Source organism: Pyrus communis, chromosome 13 (assembly GCF_041283825.1).
Source record: "Pyrus communis isolate YQ-2024b chromosome 13, ASM4128382v1, whole genome shotgun sequence".
Taxonomy (NCBI): Eukaryota; Viridiplantae; Streptophyta; class Magnoliopsida; order Rosales; family Rosaceae; genus Pyrus; species Pyrus communis.
This window is the reverse complement of record NC_142577.1, coordinates 11,797,474-11,819,537: the sequence shown is the minus strand read 5'-3', so window position 1 is coordinate 11,819,537 and position 22,064 is coordinate 11,797,474. Positions and strand designations below refer to the sequence as shown.

The 22,064-nt window shown below is 37.7% G+C and overlaps 1 protein-coding gene across 1 annotated transcript; it reads left to right on the top strand.

The window, feature by feature from the left end:
• The first annotated feature begins 2,510 nt into the window (after positions 1-2,510).
• On the top strand, positions 2,511-4,875 carry LOC137736583 (uncharacterized). Its single transcript, XM_068475828.2, has one exon. The coding sequence runs from the start codon at positions 2,723-2,725 to the stop codon at positions 4,673-4,675; it is 1,953 nt and encodes a 650-aa protein (XP_068331929.2). The 5' UTR covers positions 2,511-2,722; the 3' UTR covers positions 4,676-4,875.
• The last annotated feature ends 17,189 nt before the right edge of the window (positions 4,876-22,064 follow it).

The window sequence follows — 22,064 nt, the reverse complement described above, 5'->3', positions numbered from 1 at the left end:
CTTAACGGATGTGACATTTTCAATAGGTTGGGGACTTGTTTGGAATGTTTAAAAAGGTTGAGACTAATTTGGATTGACATTAAAATGTTGGGGGATTTTTGGTACTTAATTCTTTATTAAAATAACTAGATGCAATGATCTTAATGTAGATGAATAACTTGAAAAGAGTTATTTGACAAATATTATTTAGTGATTTTGTAATGCTCACGCCGTGCATTTCAGTCCTTTATCTTGATTGTTTTTTTTATCTTTATGCGCTAGAACTCAAATTTTTGATGTAATGCACTTAATGTAGATATTATCGCTTGTTCAAACAAAACAAAACAAAAAAAAAAAAAAAAAAAAAAAAGAATTAAAAAAAATATATATTAGCCCACCCCATTGAAAAATCTTGGGTCAACCCTTATACATATATCAGAATTGAAGTTCATAATATGAACTATCTATTGTTTAATTCTTCAAACATCATCCTTCCTAAATTAAACAAATTTAAAACCACTAAAAAAAATCTAATTACAACCAATAAAATGGCACGAAGCTTTCACTATAAAATAGAATTTGAGATATGAGATTTTACCCAAGATGGATATGAATGGTTGACAAAAGCCTTTTGCGTCAAAAATCTTCCCAAATTAATCCAAATAGTATAGCACGGTCTCGTGCTTCCAAAGTGCCTGAAACTGAAACTCTAATACTGATTGGAATGAAATTCATGTGAGTTTCATGTAAATACGTGGGAGATTGGAAATCGAAAATAGCAGTTTAAAACTAAGTGTTATTGCTTCTCCATGTAACTGCAAAGAATGAGCTGTTAATGCTAAAAATGTGGAAGAGATTATGTCCTTCTGTTCCTTTTGAAATTCCAATGGAGAAAGGCGCTTTGGTAGAAAGAAAGGATGTAGTTCATTACTTATGTGATGGGTAATCCAAGGGTCTCAATTAATTTCAAAGTGTTGATGCCTTGCATTTGATGGTTGTAAATTCTCATTTATGATATGTGCAGATATATTGTCCGCATCTAAACATCTCTCAATGTTTTATTTTTTGTATGACAATTTTAACCCTATTATATTTGTGTATTACCATTTAACCGTATTATATTAGGATAGTCCTATAATTATTATTATTATTTTTTTTTCTTTTGAAATGAGGGTATTTTGAATGTTTTATCTTTTTATTTTTCTCACTTTATCTGTATTAATTAATAAAACCCTCATTGCCAACTAAAAGAGGGTGAAAAGACAAATTAGTCTTCTCTCACACAAAAAAAATGATGGGCAATAATGTAATTTCACAGGTATATATTGAAGACTAATTTGTGTGATAGAAGACTAGTTTCTCACATTATTGCCCATTATTTTTTTGAGTGATAGAAAATAAATTTTTCTTTTCACCCTCTTTTGATTGATAAAGAGAGTTTCATTAATTAGTAGTATATAGATGTATATTGAAAACCAAATGGTTACCAGACAGGCCTCAAGTTTCAAACAATAAAAATTGAAATAAAAACCTAAAACCATATAGCTAATGAGCAGACCCTAAAGTTCTATGAAATGTGGTACATAATATAGAGAAACCATGGTAGTCGATGACTTTCTGTTAAAGCTACTTTAGGCTTTCATTGGAGTATTGGATTCTTGAATGCATGTTTGATAAATCAATTTGGATGTGAATAGTTTTGTTTCCCTCTCTACAAGCTAGCCAGTTTTGTTTCCCTCTCTATCTGTTGGTTATGGGATTTGGATCGAGATCATTGCAACTGCATATATAATAACTTTGTTTATCGGCGACGAATAGGAATTTGTTGAAATCTGGTTTCCTTGTAACTGCAATCAGACCCCCAGTGGTGCCACCCAACTAAAGCAGGTTAGTTTGTTTCAAGTTTTCCTTGCACCTAATGTGGGTGTGTCCTTTTATATGCTCTCTCTCTCTCTCTCTCTCTCTCTATCTCTCTCTCTCTCTCAAGCACTCTTCTTCTTTCCTATTAATGCATCATGGGTTCACCCTTGATCAAGGCACATAGAAGACACATGTTAATGGCTCGAGCCTGAAAGCTCTAACATTAATCTCCTACTTGGGCAAACATCATTAACTGAATGCACCAATTGGGTTCACCTTTGAATGCATTTTCATAGAAGAAGGCTCAATTTTTGCCTCAGAGCTATGAAGTAATTGTTCGATATTTTTTTACTTTAACCAACTAGTACTACGCCGTAGTAATATTTTTTTTTCATTTATACATGAGATGTCTAAAGTTCGACTTACATAAACAGCGAATAAGTATTATATTTGTGTTGAGTTTGATACATACTGAATGGCTAGCCCGTTGTGATGGATATCGTTGCATAAAAAAAAAATAAAAAAATAAAAAAATAAAAACATTTCCGTTTTCTAATTGACCAAAAGAATAATCTCCTAATTTTTCTTTTGAAGAAGAATAATCTCCTAATTTAGAAATTAAGACTAATTAATTAAATAATCATGAAATTGGATGGATCAATGCTTGAGCTAAATGGGCCAGCGGGTAGTCATTTGCATCTGGTGAGGCCGGCCTGTTAAATTCGCTTCCGGCCCATAAACACCGTCTTCCCCATGAAACTGTGAGCTTTCCCCATCCGAGTCTCACCGAGTCGTCGTCCCTCGCAACTTCACAGAATCACAGCAAAGCAAAACGTCGCAACCCGAGACCCTGGATCCGATCCGACCTTGATCCGATCCCACCATGTCCTGCTTAGCCCTCTCTCTTCAACCCGCCAATGGATCCGACATCCTGCTCCAAACCCGAGAATGGTTCCCTCCTGCCCGGGCCCTCGTCGCCGTCTCCTCCTTCCGCCAGACCCGCCTAGCTTTCGCCGCCGCCAAGCAGCAACAACTCCACACCACCAAAGACAATTCCCACAGCCACTCTGACTCTTCCTCCGATACCACTGCCGACTCCGTCGCCTCCCTCGGCGACGACCCACTCGCCGCCTCAAGCGGCCAGCTCATCGTGGGTGTCGAATCTCGGTACCGGGTCGTCTACCGCCTCGTCAACTCCATCTACGTCCTCGGCGTCACGACCGCCGATCACGACAACTCGATCAACGTCTTCGAGTGCATCCACATCGTCAACCAGGCCGTCAGCGTCATAGTCACCGCTTGCCGCGGCGTCGATGTTACTCCGGAGAAGCTGAGTCGGAAGTACGCCGAGATCTACATGGCTCTCGACATTGTTCTGAGAGGTGTCAGCAATATTCGATTGGCGGCGATGCTTTCGTCGATGCACGGCGACGGCATTGCCAAGATGGTGCACTCGGCGTTGGACACTGAGAACAAGATCCGTGGGGCGGAGAATTGGAGAGCCGTTGAGGCGCTTTCCGTCGAACACGAGGCGGGCATTGTGGCGTTCAACAATTTAGGGTTTCAATTGCCGCCGGAGACGATCAGTGCTGGGGATGAGGTGGCGGCTAGCTTGGCGCCGGTGGTGCAGAGTGAGGAGAAGGATCAGAATTTAGAGAATGAGGAAGAGAGCCAAGCTGAGAAGGACCCATTTGCGGCAAGCGAGAAGATTAATCAGCCTGAAGAGCTGGTAAGTGGGTTCAAGAAGAACAAGGATCCTTCCGCCACGGACTTAACAACAGCGCTGGCGACACTTGAAGTGACTACATTGCCTCCCGCGGAGGCGACCCAGAGTACCCATATTGCGGTGGAAGGGTTTGAAGGGGAGTATGGTGGGATTGAGTTTGGGAATGACCAAGCTTCTTTGGGTGAGACTTTTGAAGGGTTTAGTGATGCTTGGGGAGGTGGGTTGGATGCTTCTGAGTTTGTTGGATCAAAGAAGGTTGCGAAGAAAGAAGGGCTGGGCGGGCTTGAATTGTTGCAGACCGGGCCTGATGCTCCAAAAACTGCCGGTGCCACTGCAGGTGGTGCAGCAGCAGGTACTCCCCTTGATACCCTTGTAAAAAGCGAAATGAAGGGTCCTGAGATGCACATTGTGGAAGAGATCAGTGCTGAGTTTAGAGAGTCATTGCTTGCTAGAGTAGGATTAGTGGGTGTTGTTTATTTGAGAACTTTGCCTACCAAAACTAGTGCTGATAAAGAAACCGAATTTTCTTTCCGGGTTGAGGGAACCAGCCCGGTTAAGAGGTTTATTATGCAGAATTCTCGAGTTAGTAGTCTAGGGAACGGATTGTTTCATGTGAGGACTGCAGCCTCCGATGAGCCTTTACCCATTTTGAAGTATAGTCTGCTGCCTAGGTTGACACCACTGCCCTTGAGGGTTCGTCTTGTGCAACGCCATACAGGAAGCTTACTTTCTGTGATGATACAGTATGTGTTAAACCCTGAGTTGCCAGCGCCTTTGACTGATGTGACATTTGTTTTAAAGCTCCCACTTGATCCTACATTGTTGAAGGTATCACCAAAAGCTATATTAAGTAGGTCTGACAAAGAACTGAAATGGCATATCCCCGAGATTCCGTTGAATGGATCTCCTGGTCGGTTGAGGGCAAGGATGCCTGTGGATTCTAATGAAGGAGATGGCAGTGAGGAGATTGAAGTTGTTGCTTATGTGAAGTTTTCTTGGCAAGGAACTAAATCATTGTCTGGAGTTTGTTTGCGGCCAGCTTCCGAGGGTAATACAGACTTTTATGAGGTTAATCACAGGTACGAGAATGGGTTATATATGTGCAATTGATACATGATGAAATCACTGTTGCATTGTAGAGTAGAGGGTTGTGTCTCCTTTTTTGTTGTTTATTTTGAGAGGTTTCTGTTGATTGTATCTTGTTGTAGCATTCTTTGATTATGAGCTTGTAGCTTAGTTATCGGTCATTTGAAAGCTTTATGTCTTTGTGTATTGTGTGAATGGATATACAAGTTTCTCTTTACATGCTATCTTCCGTCTCTTGGTTTATTAATCTTGCTATCACATGAGCGTGTAGGTTTTGTAATTCACTGATAAAACAAACTTGTATAATAAATACAGAACACAATATAGTGAACCTTATGCTGTAATCGAGATTTTCTGACTAAGGGGTCATTGGTAATAAAACAAACTGTGTTCAACAGAAATAAAACATTATAATGAAACTTATACTTTAACTGAGATATTCTGACTAAAGGAGGATTAGGACTCAATCTATTGAAATTTAGACATTACCAGCAATGTTCATAAAAGTTGGTGCCATAGATGGTCAATAAGTTTTGAACCATCTAAACTTCTGTTTCACTTGTTTTACATGGCCTTTTCAACTTGAAACTTTGTAATGGTTTTTGTTTGTTTCTTCTTTTTGGCAAGACACCAGGCTTTCATAAAGCAATTTGATTCCTCTTGTATTGCAATTTGTGTGAATCTGCAAACATAGTGACAAAATCATATATACCTCTTCCCATGTCCAACTGATTTAAGCAGTTACTCCTTGAATAGTTCAATGATAATCTGAGCTTCCGAAATTGAAAATACGGGTTGCTTTTATGCATTTTGTGTATTGTGTTCTTACATCTTTGCCCATTGGTTTAATAATTTATTTTTGTAATCAGGAATAAAAAGATGTAAGAAATAATACGGTAAAATGACCGAGTGTGAACTTGGTCAAAACATTGGACTTCCACTATTCGTTCCTTTTTGAATTTAAAGACCTCTCTTACATTTGCCTATCACATTGAACATTTGGTTATGTTGTTTTGTTTAAATGTTCATTCAAATACATGTTGAAGTTTTCGATGTTTGGGCATCCAAAATTCAGAGTGAGTTTGTATCATTGTATTTGTACGATGTAGCTCTAGCTGGAAAGTGCTACCTTTCAGAAAAATGTAAGCAAGCTATCTTTTGTTTTCCAACATGTGAATTAGAAGTTAGATAAGGGCTAATCAGGCTACAATTTATCAGAATTCTTCTCAAGCATCTTATTTGCTGAAATAGTCTGCTAAACATACGATGGATTAGCCATTTGGTTTCTGCCAATCATAACTAACAGTGCAGTCTGCACTCAGTGTCGTCTCCTGTAATCTTTAAAGGTCATTCTCCGTAGTATCTAAAACGATTGCAAATGTATTTTATGAACCCAAGATCCATGACTACTGGTAATTCAATGTGATAATTCGCTTTTGTACTTGTAGAATTTCAGGGCAACATGTAGCAGCAAGTTGAAGTCGGGTAAAAAGTTATACTTCTCCTGTAGTTGCTTTGATTCTTTTGATCCCTGTTAGTTTTACTTCTCCTGCAGTTAGGCCTAAAGTAAGAGAATTAAAAGCATAAGTTTAGGTATTTAATCAAATTTTAGTTATGCAGGAGTAGCTTCAAATTTTCTCTTCTCTGGGAAGAGCAAATTGTTGAACCAAGAATGCAATGGTGTAGATTAATTAGATGTAAGGTGCTCTGAAGGAGCTTCTTTCTCCTGATATCCAACAGGTCCATAAGCATTCCTCGATCGACAACTGATCGGTCGGGTACCTTCACTATGGTGTATGATGTAGGTTTTTTCTATGAAGGTGACCTCTTTGCAAACATGATGATAATAACATCAGTGGAGCTCTTTAGGTATGTCGGTTTATACGATTGATCGGATGTGTCAAAATCTGATAATCTTGGCCATATTGTTATTGGAATATTTACCTACCTAGCCCACACATCCGTGTCTTTTATAGGCCAGCAGCCCAAACTCTTAGGCTTGAAGCTTGAAATACCCGATGACGAGTCCCCCCCACCCCAAAAATACATAGGCTCCAAAGTTATCTATTAAATTAGTTTCTTTAAATGGGGATTATATCTGGAAATTTTATTGTACATGTTTATCAATTGAATTGCTTGTGTGTATTTGTGCCACTGTATTGTTATGAGAATACATGTACAATGAACCTGAAGTTCATACTAAACTTCGAATCGAAATTTTGAGGCTTGCCATAGAAACCTTTTGTGTTTCCTAAAACCGCACCACTTATGTTGAACCCTGAAGTTTTCCATAATTAATTTGTTAAACCAAACTATGTCTTAGAACCTGAATGTTCTAACCTGTTTTAATTTCTCGTAGCATCAACCACGACTTGTTCCCTCCATTTAGTAGATTGCTGAAAGTACTTTATGCGGGTATGAGTTTTGAACTTCCACTTAATTATCGAGAAGTTGAGAAACCTTTTGAAGCCAACAATGCCATGGATAGAGCTGAATAAGCCTCTACCATGATTTTCATTCAAAAATTTATAGGTGATCTTTTTGGAAATGTTAAACAAAAGTTTTTCCCTCGTATTTTGATCACTTTTACATTTTTGTTATTTCATAATCTCTAGGGTATGATACCTTATAACTTTACCGTTACAAATCATTTTCTTATTACTTTTTGTCTCCCATTTTCTATTTTTATTGGCATTACTATAGTGGGATTTCAATAATCCCATGACGACAGTGGCAAAGTTAGAAATTGTTTGGAGGACGAACGAATTTAAAAGAGTGCAAAGTTAGAAAAAATGTAGACAACCAAATTCGTATATATATTAGACAATATTAGGAACGTCTATAATGTATCAATACTCGAAGGACTACTCGGAATATTCGAAGGAAGACTACCCATAATATTTGAAGGGAGATTTAAGCAATGTTTTTTGATAGTATCATTCCATTAAATCTTAGACTCTTAATCCTAGAGTAGAGTATACCATATGACTAATAACTAATTAAACCAACAACTCAATTATTCAGTACCAATAATTATATAAATTATTTAATAAACAAAATTTCAATTCAATTGACCAGTATCAATAATTATATAGGTATAGATTATTCAATAATCAATAATTTAATTAATCAATATCAAGAATTCAATTTTTTAGTAATCAACAATTCTATTCATCAATAATCACATGGTTCATATCATTAATTAATCTTCATATTACGCTATAATTCTATTTTAATTGAGCAAAATTTTATATTAAACTCTTGGAACTAATAATTTAATTTAAAAAATTAGGTTTACCTTTGAGGGGGTTGGCAATGGCGGCAAAAATGGAAAATGGATGCTGAGAGTTGTTGCACTTCAATCAATGAGAGAATAGGACAGAAAGAAAGCAGACGATTGGGCACTGGCGTGGGGATTGGATACAGTGCCGAATGCGTGAGAGTTAATGGACGGCGAGTGAAGAAATTTTTTATTTTGATCAGAATACGGATAGTACATCATTTTTTTTTATATAAGTGATGAAAAATTTTATTATTTAAGTTATTAACTTTTTAACACACATATCACATCATTTTTATAATGACATGTGACATACCATCTCGTGTATCTGTTACACAGAAAACCCTCTCGAACAAGTGGTCATTCTTTTGTTAATTTTTTTTTTTAATTCTCCAAAACCACAAAGGCAAAACGACAATGTTCATTAAGGTTTGGTCTTGGGTTTCTTATAAAAATCCACTACGTGTGGCTACGCAACATCAGGCATGCCTTCACCAAGTTGCAGTTTTTCTGACAACACACGAGGGATGACAATCACTTCTGGCAAGAGGGCCGTCGCCCCTCTATAACTTCGCCATTGCATGAAGATGTAACAGTGACATGTAAGTTATACTTTAGTTGGAACGCTACCATGTTGGGGGCTCGATACAATACAAAACACCCATGTTATTTGTTGTAGAGTTCATCTTTTTTTTTCACGGAAGACGCATGCGTCAACCAATGCAAATGGGTGGCACACGTACAGCTTTAGAATAAGTCTCAAAAATATCATCAACTAATTTTATTGTAATTAAATTTAGGGATACTTTGGATGTGGTCCTTAATCTTTAATATTCTTTGATTAAAATTTTAATAGTATTCAAAGTTTGATCAAAGTTCCTTGACTTTGTACACCTCATTATATTACTATTAATATTATATTTTTATAGTTTTGACATTAATTGTTTGATATTTTATGAGATTTATAATTGTGACAGTCCGTCCCAAAATTCATGTTAGCGTACGTGTGGAATTACAACTTTGCCCCTAATTCGTCTCGTTATGTTTTTGGTTGCTTGGTGTGGTGTTGGCAGGTGCTGGGCCACACACACACACTCTCACTGTCTCTATCCCTTTCTCTGTCTCTCTCTCTCTCCCGAGCTCCCTTCCTTCTTCTTCTTCCTTCGAACTCGTACGGACACACACACAACTACACTAAATCACCACAGATCGAAGAAACTAACGGCACAGTCGAGATCGTGAGGTCGAGGGGAGCACGATTATACCATTTTCAGGTAAGAAATCTGTTGTTTTCACGTCGATTCGACAATGGCAGATTTGTGTACTGTTCATGCAAACATTGATCTAGCTCGTTTTTGGAATTTTGAAGTTCATAGATGTCTTAGTGAGGTTCCCAGGAGCCTCGGGGTGTTTCGTTGGACGAAATTGGACGTCGGAATCGCCTGGTTCGAGCTTGACCGGTTTTGGAGGTTGGTGACAGGTGAGTTTTCGTAGGTTTTAGCCCTTAAAACTTGTATGGACGTCTTCTACTAGTTTAGGGCTTCATTTTGGTGCAAGAATCATGAAAAACGGTTGTAAAATGAACGAGAAAACTCGAGTTGCAGGTTTTCCCAGTTTCCGGCCCCGGCGACGTCGCCGGTGACTCGCCGGAGAAGGTGACGGAATATTCCGTCAATTCTGACGGAATATTCCTGACGCCGTTAACGGAATCTGTCAGTTTTGACGGAATATTCCTAACGGCGTCAGTTGACGCCGTCCGTGTGCACCGCACGTGCCTGCGGCGGTGGAAAATTTTTCTAAAAATATGGTTGTGATCCTGAGGTTGTGTAGAGCACGTTGGTATATTCAATTGTCCATTTTGAGCAATGTATGAGAAGTTATTTTGAACGGAAGATTATGTGCTTTAAAATTAACGTTTTTATAGTATTTTCGCATATAGGTGATACGTATCCCGAGGACGAACGTGCTCACTCGAGGCAGGGGGGCTACGACCCTTCCACATACCAGTGAGTGGGCTTTTGTTTTCCGTATATACCTATATACATATAATTCCCAGAAATTTATATAAATGCTTATTCGTTATGTGCCATTCCTTTTATATTATTGGTGGTTATGCATGATTAGTTGCATATACGTTTATCTATATATTCAATTATATGTATGTATATGTATATAATGTTGCGGTGGAGGTACAGGTAAGTGCCAGGTAAGCGTTATTTAACAATTGCATTAAATAGTAGTTAGAGATGATTAGAGAGCTCATAACCTGCACCCCCGGTGTTAGTGCTCCCGCCCAGAGTAGGGCACAGTCCTTCACGTGTCGTTCACCTCCCGCACCACACGCTCAGCTTGGATCCAAGTTAGGTGCACAGTCTTGTCGTACAAACCACTATGGGTGGTTCCGACTCATAGGTGACCCACGATTATTCGCACAGCCTTCACATGATCGTAGCACTAGAGCGTTTATATGTATTACACCCAGGCCTGTCGTACAGACCACTATAGGTGGTTCCGACCCGTGGGCAGGTTTAGTGATTGAGATGAGATTTGAGCTCTAGATTTAGCCGTACAGGTCACTTAGGGGACTCCGGCTGCCAATGATATGTTATTGATACGGTTTATACCTGAGAACTTGCATTTCACCACGAGATTTTGGTATGGCATATCCTTGGGCATGATTGGCATATTTATTGTATACGTGCATATGTTTATTTTCTGGGAAGTATACAGGTTTTACGGCGAGGGGTTAGAATGTATTTTACTAAATGGTTTTCAAATAGCTTTGTTTTTGCCCACTCACGCTTTTGTTTTGCGCCCCTCCAGGTTCTAGTTGCTTAGCTGGTTCGGTGGTTTCCCAGAGGACTTCCAGGCATTTCTGACAGACACTCACCAATGTAGGGTCACCTTCGGGTGTACTATTGTCGTATCATTTCATTTGGACTGCTGTAGACTTATTGCTCTGATACCAAACTGACACACCCCAACCGAGATCAGGGCGTGCTGGCCGTCACTTCCACGTGACGGCCAGCATGCCCTAATCTCGGTCGGGGTGTGTCAATAATCCTATAAATTTAAAATCCCTCATTATAATACTATTAGAAACGGTTAGAATAAAAAAATTCAAACATTTTAATTGAATAAATGGATAAAAAATATATAAAAATAATAGATAATAAATGGCAAAAGAATGTATCCGTAGTGTTAAAAAAATTGGTACATATTACAAAAAAAAGGTACATTTCACATATAACAAAGTGATACATTAATATAGAAGAATGGGTACATTATAAATAAATTAGGGTACAAATAAAAGATTAGAAAATTATGAGTACAAATGAATTTTTAAAAAACGCTAAAAGAAATTAATACATGGGTACAAAATAAAACTAAAAATAAAATACTACAAATTTAAAAAAAAAAAATGTTGCAAATTAAAAGTGGGTACAAACTAAAAATATAAATATATGATACAAAGTTTAGGCATAAAACATAAATATACCATGGGTACAAACACAAATAAAACTTTAAAAAATATGGGCACAAAAAGAAACTAATATATGGGTACAAATTAAAAATGAAAAGAAAATTGGTACAAATTAAAAAATATTTGCAAATTAAAAATAGGTACAAACTAAAAATAAAAATATATGATAAAATTTAGCTATAAGTATAAATATACTAATGGTAACATTTTTAACACTAAAGGAATATATTTAAAAATAAAAATATTTTATTATTCAAATAATTAATGATGTTATTAATACCCAACGACCTCGATCAAAAATTGAAAATGAATAGGATTTTAATCAATGGAGTAACAAAAAGGAGGATGTGAACCTAATTTTCCCTTAAATTTATAGAAAAATTCATTTTAATCCTTAAAAAAGATGAGTTCTAGACTTTAACCTTGTGTAAGATTAAAATCCAATTTTAGTCCCTAGTACATTTAATCATATCATTTATTAGTTATATTTTGATGTTTTATTTATCTTTTTCTTTTTATTTTTATTTTAATGTATCAATTACATTTAAATTTAATTTTTATTTCATTCATCATAATTTATTTTAATGTCTACATTTAGGTAACTAATTCTTTTATAATTTATATTCCGGTAGCAATTTTGTATGTTCTTTATTTAAGTACATTAATATATTTGAATATTTCGGTATATCTATCGGTACAAACATGTAATTACATTGATTCAATTAATGCATTTCATTACGTACATTTTGGTACATACATTTGAGTATTGACTTTTAGGTACTTTAATTCAATATATTATATTTCAATAAATACATTTAGGCACGTACATTTTGATACATACATTTCGGTATTGATATTTAGGTACATACATTTTGGTATTGACATTTAGGTACGTACATTTTGGTACATACATTTCGGTATTGACATTTAGGTACATTAATTCAATATAATAAATTTCAGTACATACATTTAGGTTCATTATAATATATTTCGGTACAATCATGTAGGTACAAATATTTCAGAACAAAAAAGTCAATTTTATATATTTCGGCACAGTCATTTTTGTACACTTATGTATTTATATACTTTTATATCACAAATGTCTTTTAATATTTTCTCATTTACGTTCATTTATAATTAAAAAACTAAATATGTGCATATTAATAAAATTAAAATTTAATATGGAGAGATTAAATAAAAATACACATTAAATAACAAAAATTGAATGTAAATTTTGATAAAAGCACTCTTCAAGGGATTAAATTGAATATTTAATCTTGCACCAGGTTTTTTTTAAATTTTAATCTTTTGCAAGGACTAATGTTCAAAAACCCCTTAAATTTATTGGACCGGGATTCTATTTTGGTGCTGATGATGTTAATCTAATGACAAAGTATGATTAAAAAGTGTGTGATTTTTGGTACACTAAAAGTCGTAAAGCGTCTCTCTGCTTCTATTGGTGAAATGTAGAATGGTGATAACCTTTTGGAATCTCGGGTGAGTATTGTAAAGCCTTTTTTAAGGTTCTTATTTTTTGGCATCTTTCTTTATTTTCTTGAGCCAAAATGAATACAAATGGCCTTGCTAAAGGTAACCAAGTCTTAGGGCTAGTGGTGGGGTTTTTTGAGATCCTGTGAGTTATTTTCTTGGTGCTTTCTCCTTGAGTTTGGGGCATCATAGTTCTTTCTATGCGAATCTTCATGCTATCACCCTTGCTGTGGAGTTGGCTCTTGTGCAGGGTTAGCAAAATTTATGACTTGAAAGTGACTGTTCTAGTGTGATATCTTACTTTGCTTCTAGTTACAATACATGGTTTTCCATTGCTCTCTTATATTTCGAGAAAGGAATGTCATTGCTGACATATTAGCCATCTGAAACCCTATCCCAAAATTAGTGTACTTTCATATTGCCAGATTTATGAAATTACCTTTTTACCCTTGAGTTGACTTTGTTTGACTGCCTCGTCAAAACGCGTAGTTTTAATGTTACTAATTTATTCTTAACATACTTATCGCCATGAGCATGTAGGCGCGAATGGATTCGAAATCAGATTTATAATGAAGATTTTACGTCTGAACGTCGAATGTTTTCGGATATTTTGTGTTTCATCTTTCATGTTCTTAATCTACGAACCAAGAGGGACCCAAATGGAAATTATGTCCCCTTATCCCCTCACCTTACCTGGATTCCCCCTTTCCCTTTTGGGATATTTTTCATATCTTTTTATTTTTATAACTTCCTCTCTTTCTCTTTCTCTCTCTCTCTCTCTCTCTCTCTCTCTCTCTCACTTCTCTCACTTCTCTCATTCTCTTTAACCCTCACCCCTGGACCCTTTCACTCCCTGACCTCTCTCTCTCTCTGCAACTTCCTCTCTCTTCTCTGAAACACACACACACACAACCCCAAACCACCACCATATGGACGGAGAAGCGTCGGAAACCCGTGCCAAGACGAGGAACCCTCTAGCGACGTTGTCAATATTCATCATCTTCCCCGATATGTTTCGTGATTTTCTGACATTGGTAAGCTTCTAGAAACACTTGGGATGTGTTTTAAGAGTGGATTGAAGCTTGTTTTAAGTTGTACATACGTGTTAAACGCAAAAAATAACTCAGAGTAGCTTTTCCTAGTTTTCAGGTGAACACCGCCACTTTCGAGGTGTTTTCTGGCCAAACCACAACAAGTTAGCCATTGTGCAAGGTACCATTCTCTTCATCTCGTTGAGTACTGCAACTTTGGTTTTTCATCACTTGATTTGGTTGAATATCGGAGAAGTTATAGGCATTTGAAGTTGTGCCCAGAAACCGGGCAAACCATGGACTAAAAATGGGTTAAACTTGACCCGATAACCCTAAAGCCCGATCCAAGCCTGAGTTATTACCTAGCCCAATTGTTTAGCCTAGCCCAAAACCCTAAAGCTCAGGCCTAAGCCCAGAAGCCCAGACCCAACCGGAGCCCAAATCCCAGTTGGAATGTGGGCCACTCATGGGCCTGCACGTGGGCGCCGGTCTTGGTCAGCGCATGGAGCACACGCGCCTCCACCGAAGGCACTGTGCTCTGCCATCATCCATGGCAATGAACACCCGGGGGGGTACCCAAGGTGCCCCCTTTTGTTTTTTGACGTTCTGAATCCATTTATGACGTCCATTTTCCGAAATTCAATCGTTATGGTAGAATTTTATTAATTGGACCCTTTATGTGCATAGGTACGATTATTAGTGGCGTTTCCGTCCTTCCTATTTCGCACAGCTCTTCGATAACGGAATATCTGTGAGTGGACCCTTTCTAAAATGCATATTTTACTATTAGAAATGCATACATGAAAAGCATGATTTAATGGTTATGTTTTATGAAACATTTATGAGTAAATTGGATTTACGCTTTATGATATTCATTTTTTATCGACTTTATGTTCTTCATAGTATATATGATTGATGACTATATACTACGAATATGTTTTATGATATGATGTTTGAGCTATTGAGCTCCGATGATATATATGCATATGTATTTTGGAAAGATTATATTCAATGATTTTTGTGCTTATCTAGTGGTCACTATATGCCTTCGGGTGGTGTTGTAGGAGCCTATGGGCGAATGAAGTGTTCTATATGCCTTCGGGCGAATGAAGAGTTCTATATGTTTTTGGGCGATACGGATACCACTATATAGCACACTATATACGATATATGTTTTATAAAGGTTTTATGGCATGCTAGGGTTTTCGGAGAACCTACTATTTATTATGCTATATGAGTTTTCATAAACTTGGGGGGTTAGTACGTTGTTGAATAATTATGCTAGTACCATTTGTATACCAACTTGGTCTACTCATGTTTGTTTTGCGCCCCTTCAGGACATAGGAACGAGGCATACAATCTGAGCTACGAGGCATTCCCCTACCAGTGATATCGTGTCATCCTCTCTGCTTTCGACATCACTTGTAATAGCACTTTCTGTCCCACCTTCCGCTTGTAACATGTCATGCATTATCACTATCATTTTATTGACGACTGAATATTATTATATTATTTTGGTAAGGTTTGTATTTGAATATTACATTATGTAGTTCGCACGAAATTTATATGCATGTTTCACATGCTCTCGACATGTGCATTCATTAAATGGCTTGCGTCACCCTCGGGTGTCGGCCAGCACGTGGCCATCCCGCTGTCCCCCAAACATCGGGATCGGGGCATGTCAAGCAAATTTAGGGGTTTTCTTATCTTCTCTTGTTTTGCATGCAACTCATCTTATAGAGATTTCCTTTCTACATTCAGATTTATTAGGAATGTCGGCTTACCAGCCTATCTCCCCTTCTTGACGTGTGATTTTCTTTTTTACCTAATCCTTTTGGGTTTTCTTTTTTATTTTGTAGGCTCAGCCACAAAATTTGATTTGGCTGGTGCTGGTTGTACCCGTGGTTTCTCGCTTTAATATTAGTCTTTATTCATCAAAAAAAAAAAAGAAAAAAAAGGAGCTTATTTTGTAGTTAACCTTTTAGGCTTTATTTTAGAAGGGATTGGTCCAAGGTTCCCCCCTTACTTGTACTTTCCTTTTCTAGAGGGGTAGATTTATGTCCGTTTCTTTTTCTTATATTTTCTTTTTTCAAGAAGGTGTCCCCCTTTTTTTCTTGTATTTTCTTTTTCAACAAGAATAAGGTTTATATCCCTTTTTTTTCGTGTATTTTTGGTTTCTTGCTTTATGAGGGGTAAGGTTCATGTGTCCCATAACTACATGCAACTTCTTTTTCCATATCAATAGAATTCTCTCATACCGCTGAGGTTCTCCAAAAAAAAAAAGGTTTAATTACGTGTGAGTTGTGACCATACTCGGTTCTAAAAGATGCTAGGCATTAGTCGGGCGGTGAGCTGGGGCCTAGCGCCTAGACAGCTAGGCGAGGGCCTAGACGGACTAGGTGAATTTAAGTAAATCTATTTATATCATATAAATAAGTGTCTATATGTACTTAAAAAAAGTACATAATTGTATAAGGACACATAAAGTACAAAATAAAATAACATAAAATGAGTGGGAGTCACAACTTAGGCGGGTGCCTAGGTGAGTTTAGGCGGGAAAGTCTGGCACCTAGGTAGGCTAGGTGTCTTTCTAAGGAGGTCTAGGCACCCTTTCTTAATTTTCAAACGCTTAGGGATTAATTGGGACAATGGTCAGCAGCCGAGCGTTTAGGCATGACCTAGGCAGCGCTACGTGAGGATTTTGGGAACAATGTCATTTACACAATAATTGTAATGAAATAAGTTAATTAACTAATAAAGAAATAATATAATAACTATGACAAGTGGCCGAGTGGAAAAGTACGAATAGCAGCTCCGTAAAGAAAAAACAGGAGGTTCTACGTTCGATACTTAGTAAGCTGTGAATCTTCTTGATCGTGACCACGGATTGTAACAACCTGTCCCAATTTTTATTTACGGATTTTGGAACGAGGGCATTTTGGAAATTTCATGGGTGAAAGATATTTTGGGCTGTTACTTTTGGGCTTTAAATGGTGAGCCTAGCGGGGCCCACCTTTCTTTTTGGTCCCCGGCCCTCCCTTCTTCTTTGTGTTGAGAATATCGCGTTTAAGAATGGGAAAAATAGAACCAACTCCAGAAATTGAAAACAAATAACCAAGATAAATAACACCAAGAATTTATGTGGTTCGGCAATATGTGCCTACGTCCATGGGACAGCAACAACAATCTTTTACTATATCAATAAGGGTTATTATACAAAATAGTCCCTGAGATTTTTCACTATCCATGATTTTGGTCCTTCCGTTAAAAACTCTTTGGGCAATTTTCAAAGCTTTGTAACTCAATTGATTCTTAACCAAATTCGACCCATAACATATTTCAAAGCTTTGAAAATTGCTCAAAATCGTTTTTAACGGAATGACCAAAATCATGGATGGTGGACAATTTCAGGGACCATTTCTATTGATTTTCAATCTCAGGGACCATTTCTATTGATCATGCAAATCTCGGGGACCATTTTGTATAATAACCCTATCAATAATGAGTACAACCAATAATCTTGACAAATATCTAGAACTAGGAATTGACGAAAAACCTGAAACAACAAGAACAAGAAATACACCATCTCTTTCTTTTCTCTCGCACACACTTTACAATATTCTCTCACTCTAATCCCTTGAGTGGTATACAATTTATTTTTTTGCTCCCTTCTGAAGACTAGTACAATAGTCCCTTTATATAGACATAATAAAGGTCTTCTTCAATAAGGATTACTAATCCTAATTGGAATCTAGTTATGAATCCTTCTCCAATTGAGAAACTAACTCCAATTGGGAAAACAACTCTAATTGGGAAAATAACACCAATTGGGAAAACAATTTAATCCTCTAAGACTATAATTCCTTATAGACATAGGACAACTTATCATGGGCTGGAGAAAACCCAACAATCTCCCCCTCTAGACCATAAGGAAGGAATACCAAAAAAAAAAATAGGATTGCTCCTCTTGACCAAACTCCCATTGATCGAACTTTTCATGACCAGACTCCCCCTGATCGAACTACCCATAACCAAGCTCCCCTTGATCGAACTACTCATTAACCAAGACCTTCTTGATTAGACTTCTCTTGATCAGGCTCCCCCTGATCGTAATACCTATCGTCATTGGCAAAGGCAATTATAGAGTTCTTTGCCAGAAAACCGTCAATCATCTGCATTAAAGAAGCTCTTCATTGTAGGTTACAACACCAGCAATATTGTTCCCATCCTTTTGTTCCTTTTTCCATTTACAACAATGCTTCTTCATGTGACCCTTTTTCCCACAATAGTGGCAGTCGCCATTGAATCTCGTCTCACCAGAATTTTTGCCTCTTTTCTCTGTGACAAAGAGTTGTCCAGTGTCTGCACCTGAAGCTTTTCTCTTTGTTTCTTCATTAAACATGATATCCTTAACAGGATCCATAAACAGTACGCCATTAGAAGCTGAATTGCTTACAGTTACAACGAAGGTTTCCCAACTATCTGGCAAGGATCCTAGCAATAAAAGTGCCATAGTGGCTACCTGATTGATCACGTTCTAAAAGTTGTTCAAGTGCTTGGTTACACTAACATCTTCCGCATACTTCATGTTGACAAGCTCTTTGATAAGGAATTCTTTCTTGGCAATGGTCTTCTTCTTAAAGAGGGATTCTAACTTTTTCCAAAGAGCTTGCAGATCAGTTTCTTTAGACACATGGTGATAGATGCTCTCATCCACCCATTGTTTAATTGTACCAATAGTTTTACGATTCATCTTGGTCCAATTGGCATCAGACATATTTGCTAGCTTGCTATTAATACCTTCAATTGGCTCATGGAGATCTTTACAATAAAGCATGTCTTTCATTCTTGATTTCCACATAACCCAGTTAGAGCAGGTGAGTTTCATCATAATTGCACCCTTCATTCTAAATGGATATCAGCCAAACCTAGCTCTGATACCACTTGTTGAGAATATCGCGTTTAAGAATGGGAAAAATAAAACAAACTCCGGAAATCAAAAATAAATAACCAAGATAAACAACACCGAGAATTTACGTGGTTCGGCAATATGTGCCTACGTCCACAGGACAGCAACAACAATCTTTCACTATATCAATAATGAGTACAACCAATAATCTTGCCAAATCTCTAAAACTAGGAATTGACGAAAAACATGAAAGAGCAAAAACAAGAAATACACTATCTCTTTTCTTTTCTCTCGCACACACTTTACAATATTCTCTCACTCTAATCCCTTGAGTAGTATACAATTTATTGTTTTGCTCCCTTCTCAAGGCTAGTACAATAGTCTCTTTATATAGACATAATAAAGGTCTTCTTCAATAAGGATTACTAATCCTAATTGGAATCTAGTTATGAATCCTTCTCCAATTGAGAAACTAACTCCAATTGGGAAAGCAACTCCAATTGGGAAAACAGTTTAATCCTCTAAGACTATAATTCCTTATAGACGTAAGATAACTTATCATGGGCTAGAAAAAACCTAACACTTTGCTTGCCACGTGGCACCCCTACCGCATCTCTCATTTTCTATCCCTCTCCCCGAGCTCCCTTACTCTCTGTTGGACCTCTCTCCCTCTCGTAGACCTCTTTCTCTCTCATTCTTCTCTCATTCCCTGAGGACTAACGCACACTTCCACCCACTCCTCATGATGGCACCACCACCACCACCACCACCGTGATAGGCCCCTCTCTCTTTCTCCCTCTCCTCTGTGAAGCATAGAGAACCCAATGATTTCCTCCGACGATGGATCGTGGCTCAACTTGGATTTCCCGACCACTTCTTGGCCACAACTGGCCCTAGAAATGGTATGTTTCACTTCCCTTCACTCGTAGCTTCATTCCTTTGTTTTAATCGCTGAGTATGGTTGAGAATCGGAGTCAATCAAAGCTCGGGAAACTTCGGCCTTCTCCCTCATTGAAACCAGGCCAAATCGACCCGCACCAGGAAACTGAGTTATTGCTCGGCCCAAATCCTTAGGCCAAGCTACCAGGCCCAACCCAAATGAATCCAACCCAGGTTTTAAGCCCAAACCCAATATAACCTAGGCCTTTGGGCCGTGCAAACCCAGGTCTTCGCCCTATTGAACCCTCAGCCCAAACACACTTGGGTGACCCATTGAACCCAGGCCCAGGCCTAACCATGCAACCCAGGCCCATAGAACCTTGGCCCAAAACCGTCGGCCCAACCCACATGGAGGCGCTCCTGAGGGCATGTCTTGGTCGGCGCATAGAGCACACATGCCTCTACCGGAGGTATTGTGCTCCGCCGTCCACGGTGACGCATGAGACTTTTCCGGCGAACTTTTCAGCGACCCAAAATGGCTTGTGGCGGCACGTGGGGGTACCTGAGGTCACTCCTTATGTTTTTTGACATCCTGAATTCGTTTAAGACGTCTGTTTCCCAAAATTCAATCGTTTGAATAGAGTTTTATTAATTGGACCCTTTATGTGCTTAGGTGCATCTATTGTGGCATTTTTGTCTTCACTAGTTTGCATGGCTCTTCAATGGCGAAGTATCTATGAATGGACCCCTTCTAAAATGCATATTTTACTATTAGAAATGCATATATGAAAGCATGATTTAATGGTTACGTTTTTTGAAACGTTTATGAGATATCATGCTTTATTGAGAATATTTTGGAATACCATACTTTATCGATGTTTACTTTCTTTGTAGTATATATAATTGATGACTATATACTATGAAGATGTTTTAAGATATGATGTTTGAGCTATTGAGCTCTGTTGAGATATATGTCCTTATGTTCGGAAATATTATGTTCAATGGTTTTTGTGCTTATCTAATGGTCAATGTTCTGCCTACGAGCAATGATACTTATATTGGCTTTGGTTGGGGGTTGTAGTGCCTACTGGCGAAGATACTTATATTGGCTTCAACCCGGGGTTGTAGTGCCTACGAGCAGAAGATATTTATATGGCTTCAGTCGAAAGAGTTCTATATGCCTTCAGGCAGGAGATGATACCACTACTAAGCACACTATATATGATATATGTTTTATGAAGTTTTATGGCATGCTAGGGTTTTCGGAAAACCTATTACTTATTACGCTATATGAGTTTTCATAAACTTTGGGGGTTAGTACTACTTATATATCAACTTGGTCCACTCATGTTTTGTTTTACGCCCCCCCAGGACTTAGAACCGAGGTGTACAATCCCGACATCAAGGCACTCTGCATCGGCATCTTCGAGTCCTCTCGGTGTAGGACCCATTCCTTTGTTCATTCAATTTTATATTATTTCTTTTTAGTGTTCTAGATTAGTGTATGCTCTGAACATGTTCCTCATTTGCATATTAATTATATTTAAATTTATAAGTCATATTTATATTCATTGGTTCTCATGTATATTAGTATGGCTTTGTCACCTTTGGGTGTCAGCCAACACAGGCTTACCCTGGTGTTAGGAGAATATCAGGGTCGAGCGTGTCACAGATAAGGTGCAATTCCCAACTAGATTCCTCTGGGCCCGAAAGTGATGGATAAATGTGGTTCACCCCTAGTTGTCCCCCGTTTAAAAAGAAAAAGAAAAAAAGAAAAAAAATATAATTAATTAATTCTTTTAGGACATGATAAATTGAATATAACATAAAGGTTCTAGGAAGGTTGTTTACATCTATATATATATATATATGTATATGTATGTATATATTCCCCAAGCCCCTTTGTTAGAGTCATTTCAATTCCAATCGTGAAATTTTTTTTTCACCGTTTGACTCGTATCTTTACATTATATTGTGATAGATAGTATAGCGACATTTGTGGTAGCACATTTCTACCGTCAAAACAATATATATGATATATGTTCTTTGCTCAAACGTGTTTATTGTTTTGATGAAATAGTGCCTACAAAACAATAAACACGTTTGAGCAAAGAACCAAGCCTCACCTGCCCACGAGGTGGGGGCTTGGGCAATAGATCTCCAATGCCTAAGTCAATAACTCTGAAAAGAGTGAGTGTTTAGGATTTTTATGAGTAGTAAAAAGCTTACCGAAATTTAGAAGGGATGGAGGTATTTATAGAAGGAGGTGGCAGCCATGGGGTTAGGATTGTTCCCTACACATGGCGGCATCCTATTGGCGAAGGTATGTCATCCATAGGATG

Coding starts and splice junctions, on each gene's coding strand:
- LOC137736583 (XM_068475828.2), top strand. CDS start 2,723: ATGTCCTGCTTAGCCCTCTCTCTTCAACCCGCCAATGGATCCGACATC.